Genomic DNA, 21,948 nt, shown 5'->3' on the forward strand with positions numbered 1-21,948 from the left:
AGGCTCACCTTGTAACATACATTCTTTTAGTATATGTCTAATTTTTTATTTAAAATACAGAAAAAGTTAAAACTGCCAGATGTTGAGTCAAGGTCCAGTACTTGGTAGGAATGAACAGAATGAACATAGGATTTAAACCGGTTGGCTGAGCTGCCACATAACCCTTCCGGCTGCTGTAGCTGTGTAAGCTGGAGGTGTTGTCTCAGTTCTGGGAGCCCTGCTCTGTGCTGCTTCCCCATCTCCCTGTGTCGTTGCCCTGGAGTGGGGGGCCCAGCTGAGGACTCAGATACATGTCAGTGCAGACACGGCTTTCCTCATCCGGGACGCGTCTCCCTCACAAATTATTGGGTATGGATTGAATGTATTGACTCATGAGTTTGACACTCCTTTCTGAATGTTAGCTGCTTTTACTGTGTCCACTACGGTTGTTATTCAGGAGGTGAGGTATAGCAAGCATATATGCGACTTACTCAGAGCCATGCGTGTAACGTGGAGCAAAGAAACAAAGGCTGTGCTGTTTCTGTGATGGGACGCTTTTAAATCCTTTAACTGTTTTTTTTTTTGAAGTATAGTTGATTTACAGTGTTGAGTTAGTTTCAGGTGTACAGCAAAGTGGTTCAGTTATACATACATATATATATTCTTTTTCAGATTCTTATCCATTATAGGTTGTTACAAGATACTGAATATGGTTCCCTGTGCTATACAGTAGGTCCTTGTTGTTTATCTATTTTATATATAGTAGTTTGTATCTTTTAATCCCAAACCCCTAATTTATCCCTCCCCTCCTTTCCCTTTTGACAACCATCAGTTTGTTTTCTATGTCTGTGTTTCTCTTTTGTCAGTAAGTTCATTTGTATCATTTTTTTTTAGATTCCACATATAAGTGATATCATATGATATATGTCTTTCTCTGACTTACTTCACTTAGTGTGATAATCTCTAGGCCCATCCATGTTGCTGCAAATGGCATTATTTCATTCTTTTTTATGGCTGAGTAATATTCCATTGTACATATGTACCACATTTTCTTTATCCATGCATCTGTCGATATTTAGGTTGCTTCCATGTTTTGGCTATTGTAACTAGGGCTCCTATGAACATAGGGGTGCATGTATTCTTTCAAATTAGAGTTTTCGCCTTTTCTGAGTATATGTGCAGGAGTGGGATTGCTGGCTTATATGGTAGCTCTATTTTTAGTGTTTTGTTTTTTCTATTTTTTGGCTGCTCCGGGTCTTAGTTACAGCACATGGGATCTTTGTTGCCACATGTGGGATCTCGTTGCCGCTTGTGGGACCTTTTAGTTGCGGCACGTGGGATCTAGTTCCCTGACCAGGGATCAAACCCAGGCCTCCTGCATTGGGAGTTCGGAGTTTTACCCACTGGACCACCAGGGAAGTCCCTATTTTTAGTTTTCTGAGGAAAACTAACAGCATTTATTGTTTGTAGACTTTTTGAGGATGACCATTCTGACCATTGTGTGGTGACACCTCATTGTAGTTTTGATTTGCATTTCTCTGAAAATTAGCAGTGTTGAGCATCTTTTCATGTGCCTGCTGGCCATCTGTATTTAAATCCTTTATCTCTTATCATCAAATATTTGATTTGCTTTTCACTTTTTAAACTAGTGCAGTCATTTTGAATTATCCCCAGATCCCCTCCACTGCACTGCCCATGGAGAATGAACGTTTTCAGCCCTGGTGTTGACAAGCCCGTGGACCAGACACATGAGGGTGGGAACGAGCGCTGGCTTCGTGCGTGCTGGGGGGTGGCTCGGAGCACAGGGCGCTGGGGGCGTCATGGCGGCGCTTCCAGGGGGAGAAGCCCAGCCGAGTGCGACAGGGCCACAGGCAGTGGCTCTTCTTTACTCACGGGTCTGGTCTCTGCGATCAGAATGCCTGTACCTACACGGAGGCGGGGAGCAGTGTAGAGCCGCCCCTCCTGTCAGGTGGTGCAGTGCAGTTGACGCTCTGCATCTGGCCCTTCCGGATGAGGAGGGCTGACCATCTGTCCAAGAAGAACGGCCGAAGAAGGAAATGTTAGAGCTTCCTCATACTGAATCCTTGATTTCTCGCTTCCTTTCAGCTTCCAAAATTCATGTTATTATTTTACAGTTAATAGTATACCTATTTGTCTTGATGCCTTTTCGTGTGTGACCTCTAAAAGTGGATAATTCATGTTACTTCCCAAAGAAAATCAGAAATTTAACTAGAGACTCAGTTACATAGTGACGTGTGTTCAAAGTGTGTGTAACATTCTGATTAGGGCACCACATATTTAATAAAACAGCACTGTATTTTTTTATAGTCCAGAAAAATGTATCTTAATAAGGCTCTTCTGTGTTCCAGATGGCAGACAACAGATTTTGAGTTTCGGCATGGATTTGCAGTTGGAATGGATGAAATTAGAGGATTTTCAAAAACATCTTGATGGGGAAGATGAGAATTTTAAAACAGCCAATGCAATTCCAAGCAGTGAGTAGTTCTGGAATTACGGGGATCCCCTTCATGAATCTAGGTATGTAAAACCTAATTTATCTTTTCTTTCATTTTAGATGTATTGAGGGATGCTGTGAAAAACGGGGATTATATTACTGTGAAGGTTGCACTTAATTCAAGTGAAGAATATAACCTGGACCAAGAGGTAAAGTGTCTATAAAAATCTCATGAAAGGAAGCTGGAAAGTAACTCTTTTAAAATAATTCAGTTTTATTCTTTCTTTTCTTAACTTTTATAAAAGTGATACATGTTCACTTTATAGGATTCAAACATTCTAGAAATGTATAACGTAGAAAATTACAGGGCTTCCCCGGTGGTGCAGTGGTTAAGAATCCACCTGCCAATGCAGGGGACACGGGTTCAAGCCCTGGTCCAGGAAGATCCCACGTGCCACGGAGCAGCTAAGCCCGTGCGCCACAACTACTGAGCCTGCGCTCTAGAGCCTGTGAGCCACAACTACTGAGCCTGCGAGCCACAACTACTGAGCCCACGTGCCGCAACTACTGAGCCCGTGTGCCTAGAGCCCGTGCTCTGCAGCAGGAGAAGCCACTGCGATGAGAAGCCCACGTGCAGCAACAAAGACCCAACGCAGCCAAAAATTAATTAATTAATTATTTTTAAAAAGAAAGAAAGAAAATTACAGGTCCCGTAATTCCAACCCCAAATAATAACCATTAGGTTTAGCCGTGATTTGCCTTGTTTTGTCTGTGGTTTAACCTCCGCACTTTGAGGGGAAAGTGACTCCTCGTTTTCATGTCACCATTTGTGTTTCATTGGTAGTTGCCTATTTACAACAACTGCCCATCTTTCTGTTGTTTTTTTTGGTTGTGTGTGTGTGTGTGTGTGTGTGTGTGTGTGTTTGTGGCCGCACGGCGAGGCTTGCAGGATCTAGTTCCCCAACCAGGGATCAAACCCATGCCCCCTGTGGTGGAAGCGCACAGTCTTAACCACTGAGCCACCAGGGAAATCACCCAGCTTTCTATTGTTGCTGGGTTTTTTCATACTGATTTGTAAACATTTTAATGGAAGCATATTAACCCTTTCTCTGTTTTTATGTTTTTATTTTTTGAGTCTTATTGCTTGGAGGGATTTTTATTTTTAGGTAGTCATATCTGTTGATCTTTTCCTTTATGGCTTTTGGGTGTCTTACCTTGCTTAGAAAAGATTCTTGTATTTTCTTCTTTAGTTTTCTTGCTTTAATGGTGGATTTGTTAGGTTGAATCCTTTAGGATTGCAGTAAAAAGATTATTGGGATTTTCTTTAAAATCACATGAAATACATAGATTAATTTGGCTCAGAATTGACATTTTTACATTTTGAGTCTTCCATCCAGGAACGTGACAACTCTACATTCATTCAGCTCTTCATTTATTCCCTTAAGCAAAGTTCTTTGGGCTTTTTTCTTCATATAGTTCTTGTACGTTTATTTTAGATGTATTCATACGTATTTTATAATTTTAAAATCATTTTCCATATATATGCTGTGTACAAGAGACCCACTTCAGACCTGGGGACACATACAGACTGAAAGCGAAGGGACAGAAAAAAGATATTCCATGCAAATGGAAATCATAAGAAAGTTGGAGTAGCAATACTCATATCAGATAAAATAGACTTTAAAATAAAGACAGTTACAAGAGATAAGGAGGGACACTACATAATGATCAAGGGATCAATCCCAGAAAAAGATGTAACAATTATAAATGTTTATGCACCCAACATAGGAGCACCTCAATGCATAAGGCAAATGCTAACAGCCATGAAAGGAGAAATCGACAGTAACACAATAATAGTAGGGAACTTTAACACCCCACTTACACCAATGGACAAATCATCCAAACAGAAAATAAATAAGGAAACACAAGCTTTAAATGACACAATAGACTAGATAGATCTAAGATATTTATAGAACATTCCACCCAAAAGTGGCAGAATACACTTCTCAAGTGCACACGGAACATTCTCGAGAATAGATCACAGCTTGGGTCACAGATCAAGCCTCGGAAAATTTAAGAAAACTGAAATCATATCAAGCATCTTTTCTGACCACAACGTTAAGAGATTGGAAATCAGTTACAGGAAAAAAACTGTAAAAAACACAAATTCATGGAGGCTAAACACTGCGCTATTAAATAACCAAGAGGTCACAGAAGAAACCAAAGAAGAAATTAGAACTACCTAGAAACAAATGACAAGGAAAACACAACGACCCAAAACCTATGGGATGCAGCAAAAGCACTTCTAAGAGGGAAGTTTATAGCAATTCAATCTCACCTCAAGAAACAAGAAAAATCTCAAATAAACAATCTAACCCTACACTTAAAACGACTAGAGAAAAAAGAATAAAGAAAACCCAAAGTCAGTAGAAGGAAAGAAGTCATAAAGATCAGGGCAGAAATGAAATAGAAATGAAGGAAACAATAGCAAAGATCAATAAAACTAGAAGCTAGTCCTTTAAGAAGATAAACAAAATTGATAAACCCTTAGCCAGACTCATCAAGAAAAAAAGGGAGAGGACACAAATCAATAAAATTAGAAATGAAAAAGGAGAAATCACAGCTGACACCACAGAAATACAAAGAGTTATAAGAGACTACCACAAACAACTATATGCCAATAAAATGGACAACCACAAAGAAATGGACAAATTCTTGGAAAGGTACAATTTTCCAAGACTGAAACAAGATTTAGAAAATATAAACCTATCACAAGTAAATGAAATTGAAACTGTATTTTAAAATCTTCCAACAAATAAAAGTCCAGGACCAGATGGCTTCACAGGCGAATTCTGTCAAACATTTAGAGAAGAGCTAACACCCATCCTTCTCAAACTCTTCCAAAAAATTGCAGAGGGAGAAACACTCCCAAATTCATTCTACAAAGCCACCATCACCCTGGTACCAAAACCAGAAACAGGTATCACAAAAAAAGAAAATTATAGACCAATATCACTGATGAACATAGACGTAAAAATCTTGAACAAAATACTAGCAAACAGAACCCAACAACACATTAAAAGGGTCATACACCATGATCAAGTGGGGTTTATCCCAGGGATGCAAGGATTCTTCGATATACGCAAATCAATCAATGCGATACACCACATTAACAAATTAAGGAATAAAAGCCATATGATCATCTCAATAGATGCAGAAAAAGCTTTTGACAAAATTCAACACCTATTCATGATAAAAACTCTCCAGAAAATGGGCATAGAGGGAACCTACCTCAACGTAATAAAAGCCATATATGACAGACCCACAGCAAGCATCATACTCAATGGTGAAAACCTGAAAGCATTTCCACTAAGATCAGGAACAAGACCAAGGATGTCCACTCTCACCAGTGTTATTCAACATACTTTTGGAAGTCCTAGCCACAGCAATCAGAGAAGAAAAAGAAATACAAGGAGTACAAATTGGAATAGAAGTAAAACTCATTGTTTGCAAATGGCATGATGCAATACATAAAATATCCTAAAGATGCCACCAGAAAACTACTAGAACTAATCAATGAATTTGGTAAGGTTGCAGGATACAAAATTAATGCACAGAAATCTCTGGCATTCCTATACACCAACAACGAAAAATCAGGGAGAGAAATTAAGGAAACAATCCCATTTACCATCGCAACAAAAAGAATAAAATACCTAGGAATAAACCTGCCTGAGGAGGCGAAAGACTTGTACTCAGAAAACTATAAAACACTGATGAAAGAAATCAAAGATGACATAAACAGATGGAGAAATATACCATATTCTTGGATTGGAAGAATCAATATTGTGAAAATGACTGTACTACCCAAAGCAATCTACAGATTCAATGCAATCCCTATCAAACTACCAATGGCATTCTTCACAGAATTAGAACAAAAAAATCTTACAATTCGTATGGAAACACAAAAGACCCCGAATAGCCAAAGCAATCTTGAGAAAGAAAAACGGAGTTGGAGGAATCAGACTCCCTGACTTCAGACTATACCACAAAGCCACAGTAATCAAGACAGTATGATACTTTACACATAAGATGGTGTAACCATCTTATTTTTAATTTATTTTATTTATTTATTTATTTATTTTTGGCTGCATTGGATCTTCATTGCTGCACGCGGGCTTTTCTCTAGTTGCGGCGAGCGGGGGCTACTCTTCGTTGCGGTGCACAGGCTTCTCATTGCGGTGGCTTGTCTCGTTGCGGAGCACGGGCTCTAGGCGTGCAGGCTTCAGTAGTTGTGGCTCGCGGGCTCTAGAGCGCAGGCTCAGTAGTTGTGGTGCATGGGCTTAGTTGCTCCGTGGCATGTGGGATCTTCCCGGACTAGGGCTCGAACCCGTTTTCCCTTGCATTGGTAGGCGGATTCTTAACCACTGCGCCACCAGGGAAGTCCCCTTATTTCAATTTAAGTGGATCCTCTTGAGTCTGTCTAAAGTACTACTGCTAAGAATCATTTTTCTTATATTTGTGTTCCCTCCAATTACTCAGACAGGCAAATTTTGCTAGACTTTCAGATTACAGCTAAATTAATTCGTACTATTGGAATTTGGTTTTATCAAATGTTATTTAATAAATTGTTTGGTTTTCTCATATGGTCATTGCTTGAACTAGTGATTGGAAATATTTTAGCTAATAGTTACCTTTTTTTCTTTTGTCAGCCTTTTGTAGTTTTATCTCTGTTAAAAGAAGTTTTCTTTAATTTCTCTATTTTGTTACCGACTCTCAGAAACTAACCATATCAATGTCCCGTTTGCCACGTCTGAATTTCCTTCTGTATCCTTAGAGAACTCAAACTCTCACTTCCCAACGGTTATATTTACATAGGCCAACATTTGTCTCATCCAGAAAGCATTCGTTTTAGTTTGTAACCAATAGAATGGACTTGTGTGACTTCTCATGGTCATTTCTAGCCTTCTTTTTTTTTTTTTTTTTTTTTAATAAATTTATTTATTTATATTTATTTTTGGCTGTGTTGGGTCTTCGTTTCTGTGCGAGGGCTTTCTCCAGTTGCGGCGAGCGGGGGCCACTCTTCATCGCGGTGCGCGGGTCTCTCACTGTCGTGGCCTCTCCCATTGTGGAGCACAGGCTCCAGACGCGCAGGCTCAGTAGTTGTGGCTCACGGGCTTAGTCGCTCCGCGGCATGTGGGATCTTCCCAAACCAGGGCTCGAACCTGTGTTCCTTGCGTTGGCAGGCAGATTCTTAGCCACTGCGCCACCAGGGAAGCCCCCATTTCTAGCCTTCTATCTTTGGGCCAACCAAATGAATATAATGAATATACGCGTTTCACCTGTTTTCCCTAAAACACAGGAGACTTTTGAGATAAGTAAGTACCTTTGCCATTTATGTGGCATCAGCGTTCACTGTTCATTTTGTATCATGCAGAGTGTTGATATGCCTTTAGAAATTAATACGTGGAAGTTGTAAAATTTTATGGTAACACATATGGAAAAATTCTAAAGGTTATTAGTTTCTGATTGTTAGGGTATTTTAGTGAAGAACCTAAATACGTAGATGCATAAGTCAATGTATTTCAGTGATTTCACATTGAAACATAGTAAATGAAAAAACTTAGTTCTAAAATTTTTCTGATTAAACGTTGACATGTTTTTTCATAAACAAAACCAATACAGGATTCAAGCGGGATGACGCTGGTGATGCTCGCGGCAGCTGGGGGGCAGGACGACCTGCTGAGGCTGCTCCTCAGGAAGGGGGCAAAAGTGAACGGTCGGCAGAAGAACGGGACCACCGCGCTCATCCATGCTGCCGAGAAGGTCGGCCACTCAGAAGGCTTTGGTTCGATAGTCTTGGGACCGAGACAGAGTCTGTCTCTGCAGGGAAATGTACCGGTCCTACAGTCACGTAACTTTAAATTTTCATAGTTCAGTTCATCTGTAACTTGTCATAAATGGATATGTTTTTATTGACAGTCGTACCTTGTAATTGAATTTGCAAAATCATTTATCTAGTTGGAAGTGATTTATATTGAAAAAGAAATTCTCATTAAGGTATTAATATTGATTTCTTAGATCTTTTAAAAATCTTTTCCAATCTAAATTAAGTGTTCCTTTTGGTTAATAATTTAATTAAAATGTTCCCATATATTATCTTATTAAAGGATTGATATGCAGAGTTTCTTATGCTGAAACCAGTGGTTAAACTTGAGGTTGGAGTGTCTGGCACACGGTGCGCGGCTGTGCCAGTGCCTGTGCTGGGGCCGCTCCCCGCAGCCTCCAGCTTTCCCAGGACCCTGCACGGGGGAGCTGTTTATATCGTGTTCACCATCCTGCTTGGGATAGAATCTGAGTACTTTTCCTGGTGGATAAAAATAAAAATAAAATAAAAATCTTAAAACGTCTAGAAATATTACTTGTAAAGAATTTGGGGAATTAAATTTACTTTTTTTTTTTTCTTTAACAGAACTTTTTAACGACAGTGGCTATTCTTTTGGAAGCAGGAGCTTTTGTAAACGTCCAGCAGAGCAATGGTGAGACGGCTCTAATGAAGGTAAATGCCTCCCTTGGAGCAGTCCTCCCCTCAGATGCAACATGGTCCTGCTGGGGTATCCAGCTGCTGCTGTGCTGGGGCTGCTGTATGATGGGGACAAGACTGTCTGTGGACCTACAGGTCGCAGCTGAGTGGGAGAACCAGACCCGCAAAGAGGCAGTTACTCGGTGTGATGAGCGACGTGGTGGTAAGAGCCCAGGGAGCTATGAGCTTATGTACAGTGGACGCCAGGCTCAGTAATGTGGATTTGAGCTCAGCCTTGGGATGGACCTGGCAGGTGGCTAAGCCACGTCCTCAAGATCCAGGTCAGCAGGGATGAAACGTGTGAGTGGAAGGGGAGCAGGCTGTGCCCTGTGCAGACCTGGGCGTAGAAAAGAGGGATGTGCACGCGTTACTATTTCACACTGGTGACTTCATCTTCTGTGCTTGGAATTGTGGTTTGCACAGTGGGGTGGTTTTGTTTATTTTTGGCTGCGTTGGGTCTTTGTTGCTGCGCACGGGGTTTCTCTAGTTGCGGTGCACAGGCTTCAGTAGTTGTGGCTCACGGGCTCTAGAGCACAGGCTCAGCAGTTGTGGTGCACAGGCTTAGTTGCTCCGCAGCATGTGGGATCTTCCCAGACCAGGGCTCGAACCCGAGTCCCCTGTATTGGCAGGTGGATTCTTAACCACTGCACCGCCAGGGAAGCCCCCTGCAGACAGTTTCGAGTGGAAGGTTGTTGAAGTCCCCCCTCCCTGTGTAGCAGTCTTGCATTTGCTTCTAGGGGACCCCGCCCAGTCCAGCACGTTCCTCTGGCAGCTCCAGGTTTCTGGCCTGAGATGCTGTCCACACGGCAGGTTGTGACCCTGTACCGTGCGTGGAGGCTGAGGCCCACTTGCCTGCTCCCTACGTGCAGCTGTGTGAGCTGCTCATCAAGAAGGCGTGCGTCTGTGGTACCTCTTCCCAACCTTCTTTCCCGAGTCTGGAAGGCAGCCTGGTCAGAGCCCCCAGCTGGCGGGTGCCCTGGCCCTGAGTCTGTGCTTGACTGTGCAGTTCTAAAGGCCTGCGTCACCTGCTCCCTCGGCCTTCTTCCACACTTGGGGGTTAAACCTTGCTCACTGCTGGTGTTTCTGTTTCTTTTTTTTTTTTTTTAAGGAATTCCTTTATTTTTTTATTTTTTATTTATTTATTTAGTTTTGGCTGTGTTGGGTCTTCGTTTCTGTGCGAGGGCTTTCTCTAGTTGTGGCGAGCGGGGGCCACTCTTCATCGCAGTGCGCGGGCCTCTCACTGTCGCGGCCTCTCTTGTTGCGGAGCACAGGCTCCAGACGCGCAGGCTCAGTAATTGTGGCTCATGGGCCTAGTTGCTCCGCGGCATGTGGGATCTTCCCAGACCAGGGCTCGAACCCGTGTCCCCTGCATTGGCAGGCAGATTCTCAACCACTGCGCCACCAGGGAAGCCCTAATTTCAGTTTTTTTTGTTTTTTTTTTTTAAAGATGAAAGTTACTTTAATTTATTTTTATTTATTTATTTTTGGCTGTGTTGGGTCTTCGTTTCTGTGCGAGGGCTTTCTCTAGTTGCGGCAAGTGGGGGCCACTCTTCATCGCAGTGCGCGGGCCTCTCACTATCGTAGCCTCTCTTATTGTGGAGCGCAGGCTCAGTAATTGTGGCTCACGGGCCTAGTTGCTCTGCGGCATGTGGGATCTTCCCAGACCAGGGCTCGAACCCGTGTCCCCTGCATTGGCAGGCAGATTCTCAACCACTGCGCCACCAGGGAAGCCCTCTGTTTCATTTTTGATTCATGGAAATGTTTATTTTGTCCAGGAGCCCTCCTTTTGAATTTCAGTTCTCCTTGTGTGTTTCTACTGAAGTATGTTTAGAGCACAGGTTGCACATGAAAGCATGAATTTAAAACTTCATCTTATTGAGAAATCACCAGGCACATCCTAAACAGCAGATGCCCACACAGTCTGAAGCATGGCGGGGGTGGGGGGTGTGAGGCGGGGGTGTGAGGCGGGCTCTCCGCATCTGTGCCAGGGAGCTAGGGGCTAACCCTCCCGGCAGCGGGGAGCCATCTGAAGGGCCAGCCTGGAGAAAGACAGAAGCAGAATAAAGGTTGGGTTTCGCTGCATTGTTTGTTTTTAATGTCCCCCGTTACAGTGGGGGGAATGGATTGGTTTGCAGACCTGTAGGGAGGTTCTTAAAATTAAGTGGAATAATAATAGTCTGCACCGAAGTAGTGACAGTGGAGACAGAAGTGGACAGACTGAGCAGTCTTAACGAGGTCAAATTCACAGGGCTTAGTAACTGAAGGTGATGGTTGGTCCCCTATTTCTTAAGTTAGAGAACACGGGCAGCACAAATGGAAGATTTTTACACGCAATGGACTTGGAAATGCTTAGGTGTTTTACACGTGGACCTTAAGCTCAGGAGAGAGGTAGGCGGGAAACTCAGATTTGGCTCTGAAAGGGGTTGCCCATTAAGGGTCGGAAAAGGCCAGAGATGGAGGAGGGCCAGGAGGGAGAGGCGTTTGACTATGGTCTGAATTAGGCAGCCCTGTCTGTCCTGCTCACTGAGGAAAAGGACCACAGCACTTGCACTTCCCAGACAGTTTCCGACCCCAGTGGTTCTTTTCCCTCCCTTCACGGAGAACCAACTCCCAGCTCAGCGTGGAGAGAGGGACACTGACCACAGTCAAGTAATTATTACTCCTTTATTCCTGACGCAGGCCTGTAAAAGGGGAAATTCAGACATCGTCCGCCTTGTCATTGAATGCGGGGCTGATTGCAACATTCTGTCAAAGCACCAGAACAGTGCGCTGCATTTCGCAAAGCAGTGTAACAATGTGCTGGTGTATGACCTGCTGAAGAATCACTTAGAGACGTAAGTGTGGAGTGAATGTGCCCGGTGCCTATTTGGACACATAATTGGAGTGGCCTGTGTGTAACTGCTCAGAAAAAGATTGTCAAGTACAAGTCCTGACAGGTCTGTGGTCTCAGAAGATGATGAATTTTAAAAGTGGTGTATGAATTATTTTTCTGCAAGTTATTGAGGACTTAGAAACTGTCAAACTTAACGCTATATTAAGAGTATCATCTTAAAATCTTAATTATGCTCTTAACTTGGCTCCCAAACATTTTCTTAAAACCATTTAAACTTTTTAACAGATAATTTTTTAGAGGTTTTAGGTTCCGAGCAAAGTTGAGTAGAAAGTAGAGATTTCCCGTATACCTCCTGCCACCACATGTGCACACCCTCTCCAGGTGGTGTGTCCATTACAGTTGATGGACCTACAGTGACAAGTGCTCATGACCCAGAGCCCCTGGTTCCCCTGAGGTTCCCCTTGGGTGTTGTCCGTCCTGTGGGTTTGGACAAACGTAATGACGTGTCCCCACATCGTAGTCTCACTGCCCTAAACATCGTCTGTGCTCCGCCTGTTCCTCTCTCCCAAACTCTGGAAACCACTGATACCTTTCCTGTCTTCTCCAGAATGTCGTTTGGTTGGAATCATACAGTATTTGCCCTTTTCAGATTGGCTTCTTTGTGACAGGCATTTAAGTTTTCTCCATATCTTTACATGGCCCGGTGAGCTCGTTTCTTTTTAGTACTGAATAATAATTACATTGTCTGGAAATTACCACAGTTTACCCGTTCAAGTTCATGCTTTTTCAAATGAATTCTAAATCATTTTATTTTATTGGAAGTTCACGTAAGTAATTTAGTAGCTTTTTTTGCTTATTTTGGCCACACGTACGTGACAGGAGCTTCAGGAACAGTAGCGAGTGCAGGCAGGGTGTTTACTGTCCATGTAACAGAGCCCCAGGTCGGCAGCCTTGGGCAGGGACAGCCACTCCTCCCCGCTCCTCCTCACCCACCAAACACAGGACATGACTTGGATCTTCACACCTGAAAGATGGTTATGCCCCTTCCAGATGTAGGATCCATGTTCTACGCAGAAAATAAGGTAAACTTCAGACAGGAGACAAAAAAGGCAAAGGCCAAAAAGGGAGTGTGTGCCTGGGGACTCTGCCCACGCAGACGGCCTTCGCCCACCCGGGTGGCAGTGACCGGGCGGCCAGCAGGCAGGGCGACCAGCCTGCCTGGTTTGCCCAAGGCTGAGGGCTTCCTGGGACGCTGGGCTTGGTTTTGCATCTGTGATGAAAGGGTTCTTGGGACTCCACACTCCTTGAACCAGAGCATCCTGGGATGGGGGTGGGTTGGTTACCTTCCCAGCAGCGGTGTCTAAAAAGACTTTTGGAATTAGCAGTAATCATTTTATTTGACTGCTTTCTAAACTAAGTACTGTAACAAGACTTTTCTGTGTGTGGCAGTTCTTGGGTTTATCTTCTGACAGAATTCTTATTTCTGATTCATTGACTTATCCGAGGAGTGTGTATGGAGCTCTGTCTGCGCGCCGGGCACCACACGGAGGGCAGGGGTGGCCGCGGGGCACAGACTTGCCCACTCGGAGCCTCAACACAGACAGGCATGTGATGTGTCAGGTGTGAGAGCTAAGGAAAAAGAGCAGGGAAGCAGGAGAGAGGCTGCTGCCTTCTTTTTTCTTTCTCCCCTTAAGGTTGATCTGGGAAAGCCTCATTGTATTCAGCAGTCTGATGATGTTGTAGCTCATGGTTCTTCCCTACACAAACATTAACAGCGTTTACTGTACTTGTTTATTAGACTTTCAAGAGTAGCAGAAGAAACAATAAAGGATTACTTTGAAGCGCGTCTTGCTCTCCTAGAACCAGTTTTCCCAATAGCATGTCATCGTCTCTGTGAGGGCCCAGACTTTTCAATGGATTTCAATTACAGAACCCCACAGAACATACCAGAAGGTAAGCCTGTGTTTTCTCTCATTTTGAAATGTGACATTATAAACTGATTTTCAGGCAGAACTCTTTATTCTTTTAATAAAACCTTAACAAATTCCATTATGTGTAATAATTATGTACAATAGTTAACAGCACTGATGCTCTGGCAGAAAAAAAGAAACGCAGCTGATACTCACCATCCCAGATGACCCCAAGGGGTCCACACAGCAGCGTGTTAGCACTCGTTTTAAAAGTATGCAAGTTGAGTCTTAATAATTATACTAGTTTTTATTAAAATTGACTTATTAAAATTTAGCTTTCAAGATGATAAGCCCAAAATCAATGTTTTCCCTGAATTTTATTATCACTAATAGTCTTGCCCTTTTAAAAAGACAAAGAAAAATGAATATGTCTTGTCCCATAGTACAGTTTAGTAGCAAGAGATGAGAACTTCAGTTCTGCTTCCTAGTTTCTGCTTAACAGCTACTTGGCAGGTGAGGCCATGGCCCCTCCTCCAGGACACGGGTGCTCCGTATACAGAGTGGAGGTGACAGTGTCTCTGCCTGAAAGGTAGGAAACTGGGTTCTGGCTTATTTTAAAAAAAAAAAAAAACAAAAAAACAACCCACCCGTTTAAAAAATACGTATTTGTTAATGGAAATTTAGTTGAAGAAAATATAGCTCTACCCGTCAAAGCCAGCCATTCACAACACCTTAGCGATAGTGAACTGTGGTCTTGACAGTCCACGTGGACCGCCTGCACCGCCAGGCACGCGCTGGTGAACTGAGCCCCTGCACTGGCCGGTCACCCACCTCCACACCTGTGCTTCGGTTCAGCGGGACAGTCCTGGGTTACATACGGCCGGTTTTGCACTCGTACAACGTCTGCATCCACTAGCGGTTTTTTCCAAAGATGCCCTGTCGTCCTCAGATGTGAGATCCTGGTAGATTTTCCTGACCCTCGAGACTCAGAGTGTCGTGTCGTCTCTCAGAGCCCCACCCAGACCAGGACTCTCAGCCAACACCTTGGTGAGATCTTGGGTGACTTGCAAGCACTCAAGTTTGAACAAACACTGACCTTGGTCTCTTGAGGGGTGTGTGGCTCTTAAGAACTGAAGAGAAACAATTTATACTGATACCATGCAACAAGCACCAGGAACTTGATTAGGGTCCGTTGTGTCATATTCTGCGTATGGATCGAGTATTTCTGAGTCAGGCTAGAGCTGACGAAGGACGACCATTCCTCTGCTGGATACCACTCACTGTGGTCGGCAGAATAGAAACATGACCTTCGTGAAAGTGTTTTCTAATAGGATTTCACTGCCGACGGCCATCCCCACAGGCTGTCTGACGAGGTTCCACTGCCTTTTCTGCTCTACAGTCACGGGGACACAGCTGCGTTTTCACAGCGGAGCTGAGGGGAAAACAAGAAGAGCCTCTGTGTCTGCCGCGGGCCTTTCCTTCTCCTCTCATCCTCGGTGCTCTAAGCAGGGAAGCTGCATCATAAAACGGAGAGCAAAACCCTGTGTCAAACCTCACATAGCTTGAAAGGAGATAAAAGAGCCAGGGACCTGGTGTGCCCTTTTTTTCCTGGAACCAGAACAAATTTTAAAGCCAGTCATTCTTTGGGGTCTTTTTATGAAGTCTCCTTGTTCACAAGTTTTTAACATCATATTAAAAAACAACTCATGTATCTTTTATATTATCAAAAGTACAGTTTTTGTTCAGAGAATGAATCTTGCAGAATATTTTGCATATTCAAAAGCTTCAAATCTTACCCAAACTTTTTTTTTTCAAAATGAGATTTTTTTTGGCATTATAAGAAAATTCAGAAAAGGCAAAATAGTATGTGGAAGACAGTGGAAAATTCCTCAAACCCACACTCAAAAACCACAGTCCACAGGTTTCGCTTCCATTGACATTTATAAATTCAGTAGGAACTTTTAAATACCACTTAAAAAAATAATAACTTTAGTGTAGAAAAAGCGTATTTAAAAAGCCTGTTGATGAGCTGTCAGTAGCTACTCAGACTAAAAGTAAAAAGGGTTCTGCGGTCTGAAAAGCACTAGATAAACACCAGCAGGTTTTGCACCTGGAGGACCGCTCAAATCTTGCAAACGAGGGCGGGGTACCGGGCCTCCTCCCTCAGGCTCTGCAAAGTGGCCTTGGTGGGTTGGGAATTAAAATCTCTATTTGTATCTCCCCAATTCAGGCTCCGGCGTCCTGCTGTTTATTTTCCACGCAAACTTTTTGGGTAAAGAGGTCATTGCTCGCCTCTGTGGACCGTGTAGTGTACAAGCTGTTGTTTTAAATGATAAATTTCAACTCCCTGTTTTCCTGGTAAGAGTTTCTATAGTTCATTACTGAGGAGTACAGTCTTCTAATCAAAAGCACAGATGACATAAATTCTTCTGTTAACTGTAGTTGTTGGAAATGGCAATAACCCGTAATCGTAAATTGTTTTAATTGGTGTCTGTGCTTTAAATTATGTTTACCAAGTCTTGGAACTAACATTTTGAAGATAAATTCTTATGGTACAAGAAACATCCTATTTAAATATTATGCCTTTTAATGCCACTATAATTACAAATGATCACTTAAAGGAAATTTAGGGAATTCAAAAAGGAAGAAAAGCATTGCCTGTGCATGGTTCAAAACCAAAATATAAACACTGAATAGCACTGGTTGTATTTATGCTTAGTTTAATTTTAGGTAATCACAGTATAATTTTGATTTTTATTCATTGTGAACTTTTTGTCTTATAAATTTTTTATTTTTGGCTGCGTTGGGTCTTCCTTGCTGCGCGTGGGCTTCTCATTGCGGTGGCTTCTCATTATGGCGGAGCACGGGCTCTAGGCGCGCGGGCTTCAGTAGTCGTGGCTCATGGGCTTCAGTAGTCGTGGCACACGGTCTTAGCTGCTTCGCGGCATGTGGGATCTTCCCGGACCAGGGCTCAAACCCGTGCCCCATGCATTGGCAGGCAGATTCTTAACCACTGCGCCACCAGGGAAGCCCCACTGTGAACGTTTTAAAATACAAATATATAATAACTAAACTACTAGTGGCTACGTACATTCTTTAGCATTAAAAATGCCCTTGAAGAATCGTTGCCTATGTTTCCTTTGCCACATATAAAATTCTCTCCTTAGGGTGAATTTAAATTAACTGGTTATGAAGATTTTTTAACGTGCATGCTGTATATGGCTGGATACATTCTAATGCCGAAAATTTTTAATCTATATATTGTTTTTCCAGAAAAATGTTCTCTCTTTAACGCAAGGGAAAAGTAAAGAAATCACAGCATGTTGTCTTATAAAGAAATTCAAACAAACTTGTATTTTCTTCTACATCATTAGAGTCTTAAAGGTTTCTGGAGTCTGGCTGTGTCTAGATGGAGAAGTCTGTCTGCAAAAATGCTGATCTATCTTTTTGGTCTCTTCCCCAGGACAGTCATTTTGTTTACTCGTTCAGCCCTGCCGCAGGCCTCAATAAACTCTTTATAAGGTTGACGGAAGCGCCGTCTGCTAAGGTGAGAATCTCCTTGCATCTGCTGTCACTGCTCAGGTCGTTCCTTCAGGTCACGTTATTAGAGAAGATTTTCAGGAATGTCATGCTGTTCCTGGTGTGCCTGCCTGGGTCTGAAATGGGCTCAACCCTCTTTGATATCCATGGTGTGCAGCAGTCTGGTGATGTTCTGTGCTTTTGATATTTAATTGCCACATGTATGATCACTAGCAGGACCAGAACAGTCTGTGTAACAGTACAATTAACGTAGTAACCTAAAAACCCAATTGGACTTTTTAATTAAAATAATGGTAGTCTAACAACCCACACTGATAACCAATTTGACAGTATTGCCAAAGAAGGGAAACAAGTCTTGCCCATGTGTGCTTTTTTTCCCCTCTTCTAACTAACAAAGGGGAACTCTTGAAATATATGCTTTTTTTCTTTCAACAGGTTAAGTTGCTAATAGGTGCATACAGAGTACAGCTGCAATGACCAAAGAATTGGGAGAGAGTTATTCTCAGACCTATTTCTAAACACTCTTCAAAGCAGTTTGGAATTCTGGCACAGCTCACACTTCCAAATTAAAAGTTTCTTCTGTAAGCCTCTTGCATTTAAGGCCTGTCACCTGTTACAGTCTGAGAGATGGGGCATGGTGCATCTAACAAACATATAAAACACAGATGTAAGTATTTGTGCCAATGTTCTGAAATCTAGATATTGTGTCCAGACTGTATGTTTTTCCACAATGTGGAATGGTTCATATGAGGATTATTTAATTAAAACTTTTTTTTAACTTGAAATTTTTTACTAGCCCTAGTGAATTTTTGTGTTTAAAAAAAAAAAAACCAAATCCAGTGGGAACGTTAGCACTAAGTTAAGGTGTGAGTTTGCAGCCCTTGAAGTAGGACTAATCTAAGGTGGTAGGCAGGTTTGAGGGAGGAGGTCTGATCTTCCCAACGGGCCACTGACACAGATCCCGAGTAGGTGACAACTTTGTATATTTGCAGTTACCCTTTATTGTTTGAAAAGATAATAACTCAGAATCTGAGATAATAGCAAAAAAAAAACAGAAACCAGACATTATGAGCATAAAAGGGGATATTACATGTGAACTTTATCTTTGTTCTTGGAATCCATCAAGTCATTCTGAACAGCCAGATCTTGTTACTTACTTATTTTGAACACTGGGAATGCCAGCCAGGCTTTGCCACACTCTGCCTCCTGAGAAGGGTGACTGCCCACAGGTCTAATGCTTATATTCTTTCAAGAAATATTTGGCAAACTAATGAATCAAGCTGTCTGGGTTATGGAAATGTATAAAATTGTTAATTTCCAGATCAGTTTTATAATTGCGTGGGTTACAATTTTAATGAAAAAATTTCAGAATGTCACATACGTCATCCCTCATCATCCATGGGGAATTGGTTCCAGGACCCCCCCTCAGATACCAAGATCCGAGGATACTCAAGTCCTTGTGTCATATTTGCATTTAACCCCTTGCGTATCCCCCCCATATACTTTAAGTCATGTCTGGATTAACTTACAACACCTAATACAAGGTAAATGCTATGTAAATAGTTGTAAATGCAGTGTAAATTCTATGTAAAGAGTTCCTGGTGTGCAGCAAATTCAAGTTTTGCTTTTTGGAACTTGCTGGAAAATTTTTTTTTCCCCCAGTTATTTTCCATCTGTGGTTTGTTGAGTCTGTGGATGCAGAAACTGTGGATACTAAGAGCTAACCACACACACTGTATAGATTTTTCAGAGTACAACTGCCTTTTCCTAGTTTCCTCAATAAAATACCACAATGCTGGTCTTTCTAGTTTCTTTCTATCTGAAGTCTCAGGACTTCAAAACAAGGTGGATACGAAATGTATAGTTTAGCTAAACAAGGGCTGGGATTAGACTTTTCAACTATACTGAATGCTGTACTCCTACTGCGTCTAACCTCACAGCCACGAGATCTGTGTCAGCAGCGGTGCACCCTGTCCAATACATGTGAGAGAAATGGGTTTCTAAAGAACATTCCCGTCACCTAAAAAGCAGGCCTAGGTAACGCCTTTACAAGAGCGCTAGGAATATAACCACTGTAGAGCTGTGCGGTTTAATACAGTTCTTGTCACCTGAACTCGCTTCTCTCTATAGCCCTGGGGTGGGGAAATTCTGACCAGGATGACGAGGTCTTGAACTTCTCCACTTGATGAGAAGTGGAGCCAATCGCATCAGATACTTAAGTTAATGCTGCTACTTTGATATTTAAGTAAGTGTGAACAATGACTGCCCTGAAAAACAAAGCAGTTCTCAAGCAGCACCTTATCAGAGGTTTGCAGATATGCTAGTACTCCCTGTGGAAAGCAAAGCCATCTCCTTGTGGCTTGTGTAGTTACCGGGCACACAGTACAGAATGCCTAAGAGAGCCTCACCCTCTAGGCCACGGGCGGTGTCATAACTTCAAGCGGGACGCATGGCTCTTGATCCAGACTCACTGAAGAGCAGTTAGTACACATTTTTCTACTTCAGTTTTATCTTAAATTGATTAAAAATCATCACTCCTCAGCCATCACTACTTTCCAGTATATACTGAGGTAAGGACATGATGCGTAATTGGGTTATCCAATTAATTTAACTTACTAACCATACCACCCAGATCTGGTCACCACTAATTAGTATGCTGCAGTAGAAAGCACATTACACATCCTTTTGCCTACAATACCCAGTACCAAAGAGCAGTGCCTAGTACCTAATACCAGCCAATAAATGTTGAACTACAGTCGGATGAGGAGTTTGGATTTAGTCCAGGAATACAAGTTACTCAACTTCATACACTATCAAGTCATTCCCATCTTAAATTCTTAAATTTGTAGAATGTATTCAGTGAAATGTCAGGAGGTTGCAATTTGAAGCTCAGGTGCTGCTTTTAGAATTCTACTCGGCAGGGTTACACTGAGACCTTTCAGTTACCTTATATGAGAATTTACTAGTTTATTAGTAATTTACTACTGCTGGCAAGGTTTTAGCATCAAGAAAGTTGACAGCAAAAGACCTTTATAAAGCATTAACCATGAAACTCCAGTGTCTGTCTTTGCATAAAAACGGGGAAAAACATACAAGTGTAAGGAGGATGATCAGCAAAGACCAGGCAAAAGTAGGACACGGCTACGAGAAGAACACCGAGAGGTGGTTTATAAAATGAAAGAAGAATTTAGAAAAATTTGGGACTTCCCTGGTGGTCCAGTGGTTGAGACTCCGCGCTTGCATTGCAGGCGGCGTGGGTTTGATCCCTGGTTGGGGAACTAAGAACCTACATGCTGCGCAGCCAAAAAAAAAAAATGTATATAAATTTATATGTACAAGAACATATATATGTAAGAATTTAGAAAAATTTAATATTTCATGCAGTTAATATGTTTCATAGCATAATACTGTACAAACCCCTAAAGTTATTTTGACATTCTAAAGCTTTACTAAGTAGGATCAGAAGAAAACTGATGGAATCCATACCACTTCCCTCCATCCTCTGCTCACCTGCAGATGATGTTCCTTTCCAACAAAATCTGGGATGTCCAGGCCTGACTGCTCCCTCCTGGTACAGAAGAGCCTTGCTACTGGGCTGGAAAATGGTAGTAACAATGAGGTTCACAATTCGATCAGGACCAAATTAAAACGAAATTGGCAAACAGTCATCCGAGCTCCCAGAGAGCCAGCCCCAGGTGGAATTTACCCGATCAGCTCCGCTGCTCCACCACCCAGTCTGTGCCTTGACTCACGTCCCCGTTATTTGCTTCCCTTGGGCCAAGCTATATGTGTTAGCGAAAACATGATTTTTCTCACTTGAACAAAGCCAAATTTCTTATGAGTAGTTCCTTTCTTGAGGACTGACCCAAACTTCCAGGTTACATGAGGTGATAAAAAAAAAAACCCTCCAATGATTTCCATTTATTGGGGGGGGGGTGGTTGCTCTGTGACCATAACGTTTGCCAGCATTAGCCAGCAAGTGTGCCAGGGGGACAGTATATAACTTAGGAAAACAACCTGGATGAAAGTGTCAGAACTGCTCATGTATCCATAGACTGTTTCTATAGAGTAATACATTAAAAAATAAAAGATTCTTCTGGCTTGTTTCTCCTGTGTCATTAAAATAATTTCTCCCGGACTTCCCTGGTGGTGCAGTGGTTAAGAATCCGCCTGCCAATCCAGGGGACACGGGTTCGAGCCCTGGTCTGGGAAGATCCCACATGCTGCGGAGCAATTAAGCCTGTGCGCCACAACTACTGAAGCCCACGTGCCTAGAGCCTGTGCTCTGCAACAAGAGAAGCCACCACAATGAGAAGCCTGCACGCTGCAACGAAGAGTAGCCCCCGCTCGCCGCAACTAGAGAAAGCCCGCATGCAGCAACAAAGACCCAACGCAGCCAAAAATAAATAAATTAAAAAAAATTTTTTTTCTCCCACAAAATAACCTGAAAAAAAAAGACAAACTAATTGTTAGAAAACAGGAAGTAGTATTGCATATTTTTGTAAAGGAAGAACAAAGAGGTTTCAGTTATAAAGAAAATAATTTACTGGGCTAGAATCACTGATCAGGAAACCTAAAAAATATTCAAGACCTGAATTTGTATATTTGGCCTATAAAACTTTCTACAACTAGTATTTCATTGTGCCTCAGC

The 21,948-nt window shown here is 42.4% G+C and overlaps 1 protein-coding gene and 1 long non-coding RNA gene across 3 annotated transcripts in view; one reads left to right on the forward strand and one right to left on the reverse strand.

The window, feature by feature from the left end:
* MPHOSPH8 (M-phase phosphoprotein 8) overlaps window positions 1-19,098 on the forward strand; it is a 53,924-nt gene extending 34,826 nt beyond the window's left edge. For both annotated transcript variants that reach the window (XM_036831372.1, XM_036831373.1), the window contains exons 6-14: window positions 2,349-2,474; window positions 2,555-2,643; window positions 8,117-8,257; window positions 8,904-8,990; window positions 11,694-11,848; window positions 13,646-13,800; window positions 15,988-16,115; window positions 17,221-17,304; window positions 17,733-19,098. In XM_036831372.1, coding sequence (XP_036687267.1) covers window positions 2,349-2,474; window positions 2,555-2,643; window positions 8,117-8,257; window positions 8,904-8,990; window positions 11,694-11,848; window positions 13,646-13,800; window positions 15,988-16,115; window positions 17,221-17,304; window positions 17,733-17,774 — 1,007 coding nt within the window. In that variant the 3' untranslated portion in view covers window positions 17,775-19,098. The remainder of the gene's footprint in view (window positions 1-2,348; window positions 2,475-2,554; window positions 2,644-8,116; window positions 8,258-8,903; window positions 8,991-11,693; window positions 11,849-13,645; window positions 13,801-15,987; window positions 16,116-17,220; window positions 17,305-17,732) is intronic.
* LOC118884038 lies at window positions 14,050-21,435 on the reverse strand. Its single transcript, XR_005017173.1, has 2 exons — window positions 20,808-21,435; window positions 14,050-15,271 (listed from the first exon to the last, which is right to left on the reverse strand). It is a non-coding gene; the product is annotated as an uncharacterized LOC118884038 (long non-coding RNA).
* Between the last annotated feature and the right edge of the window lie 513 nt (window positions 21,436-21,948).

Source organism: Balaenoptera musculus, chromosome 18 (genome assembly GCF_009873245.2).
Source record: "Balaenoptera musculus isolate JJ_BM4_2016_0621 chromosome 18, mBalMus1.pri.v3, whole genome shotgun sequence".
NCBI lineage: Eukaryota > Metazoa > Chordata > Mammalia > Artiodactyla > Balaenopteridae > Balaenoptera > Balaenoptera musculus.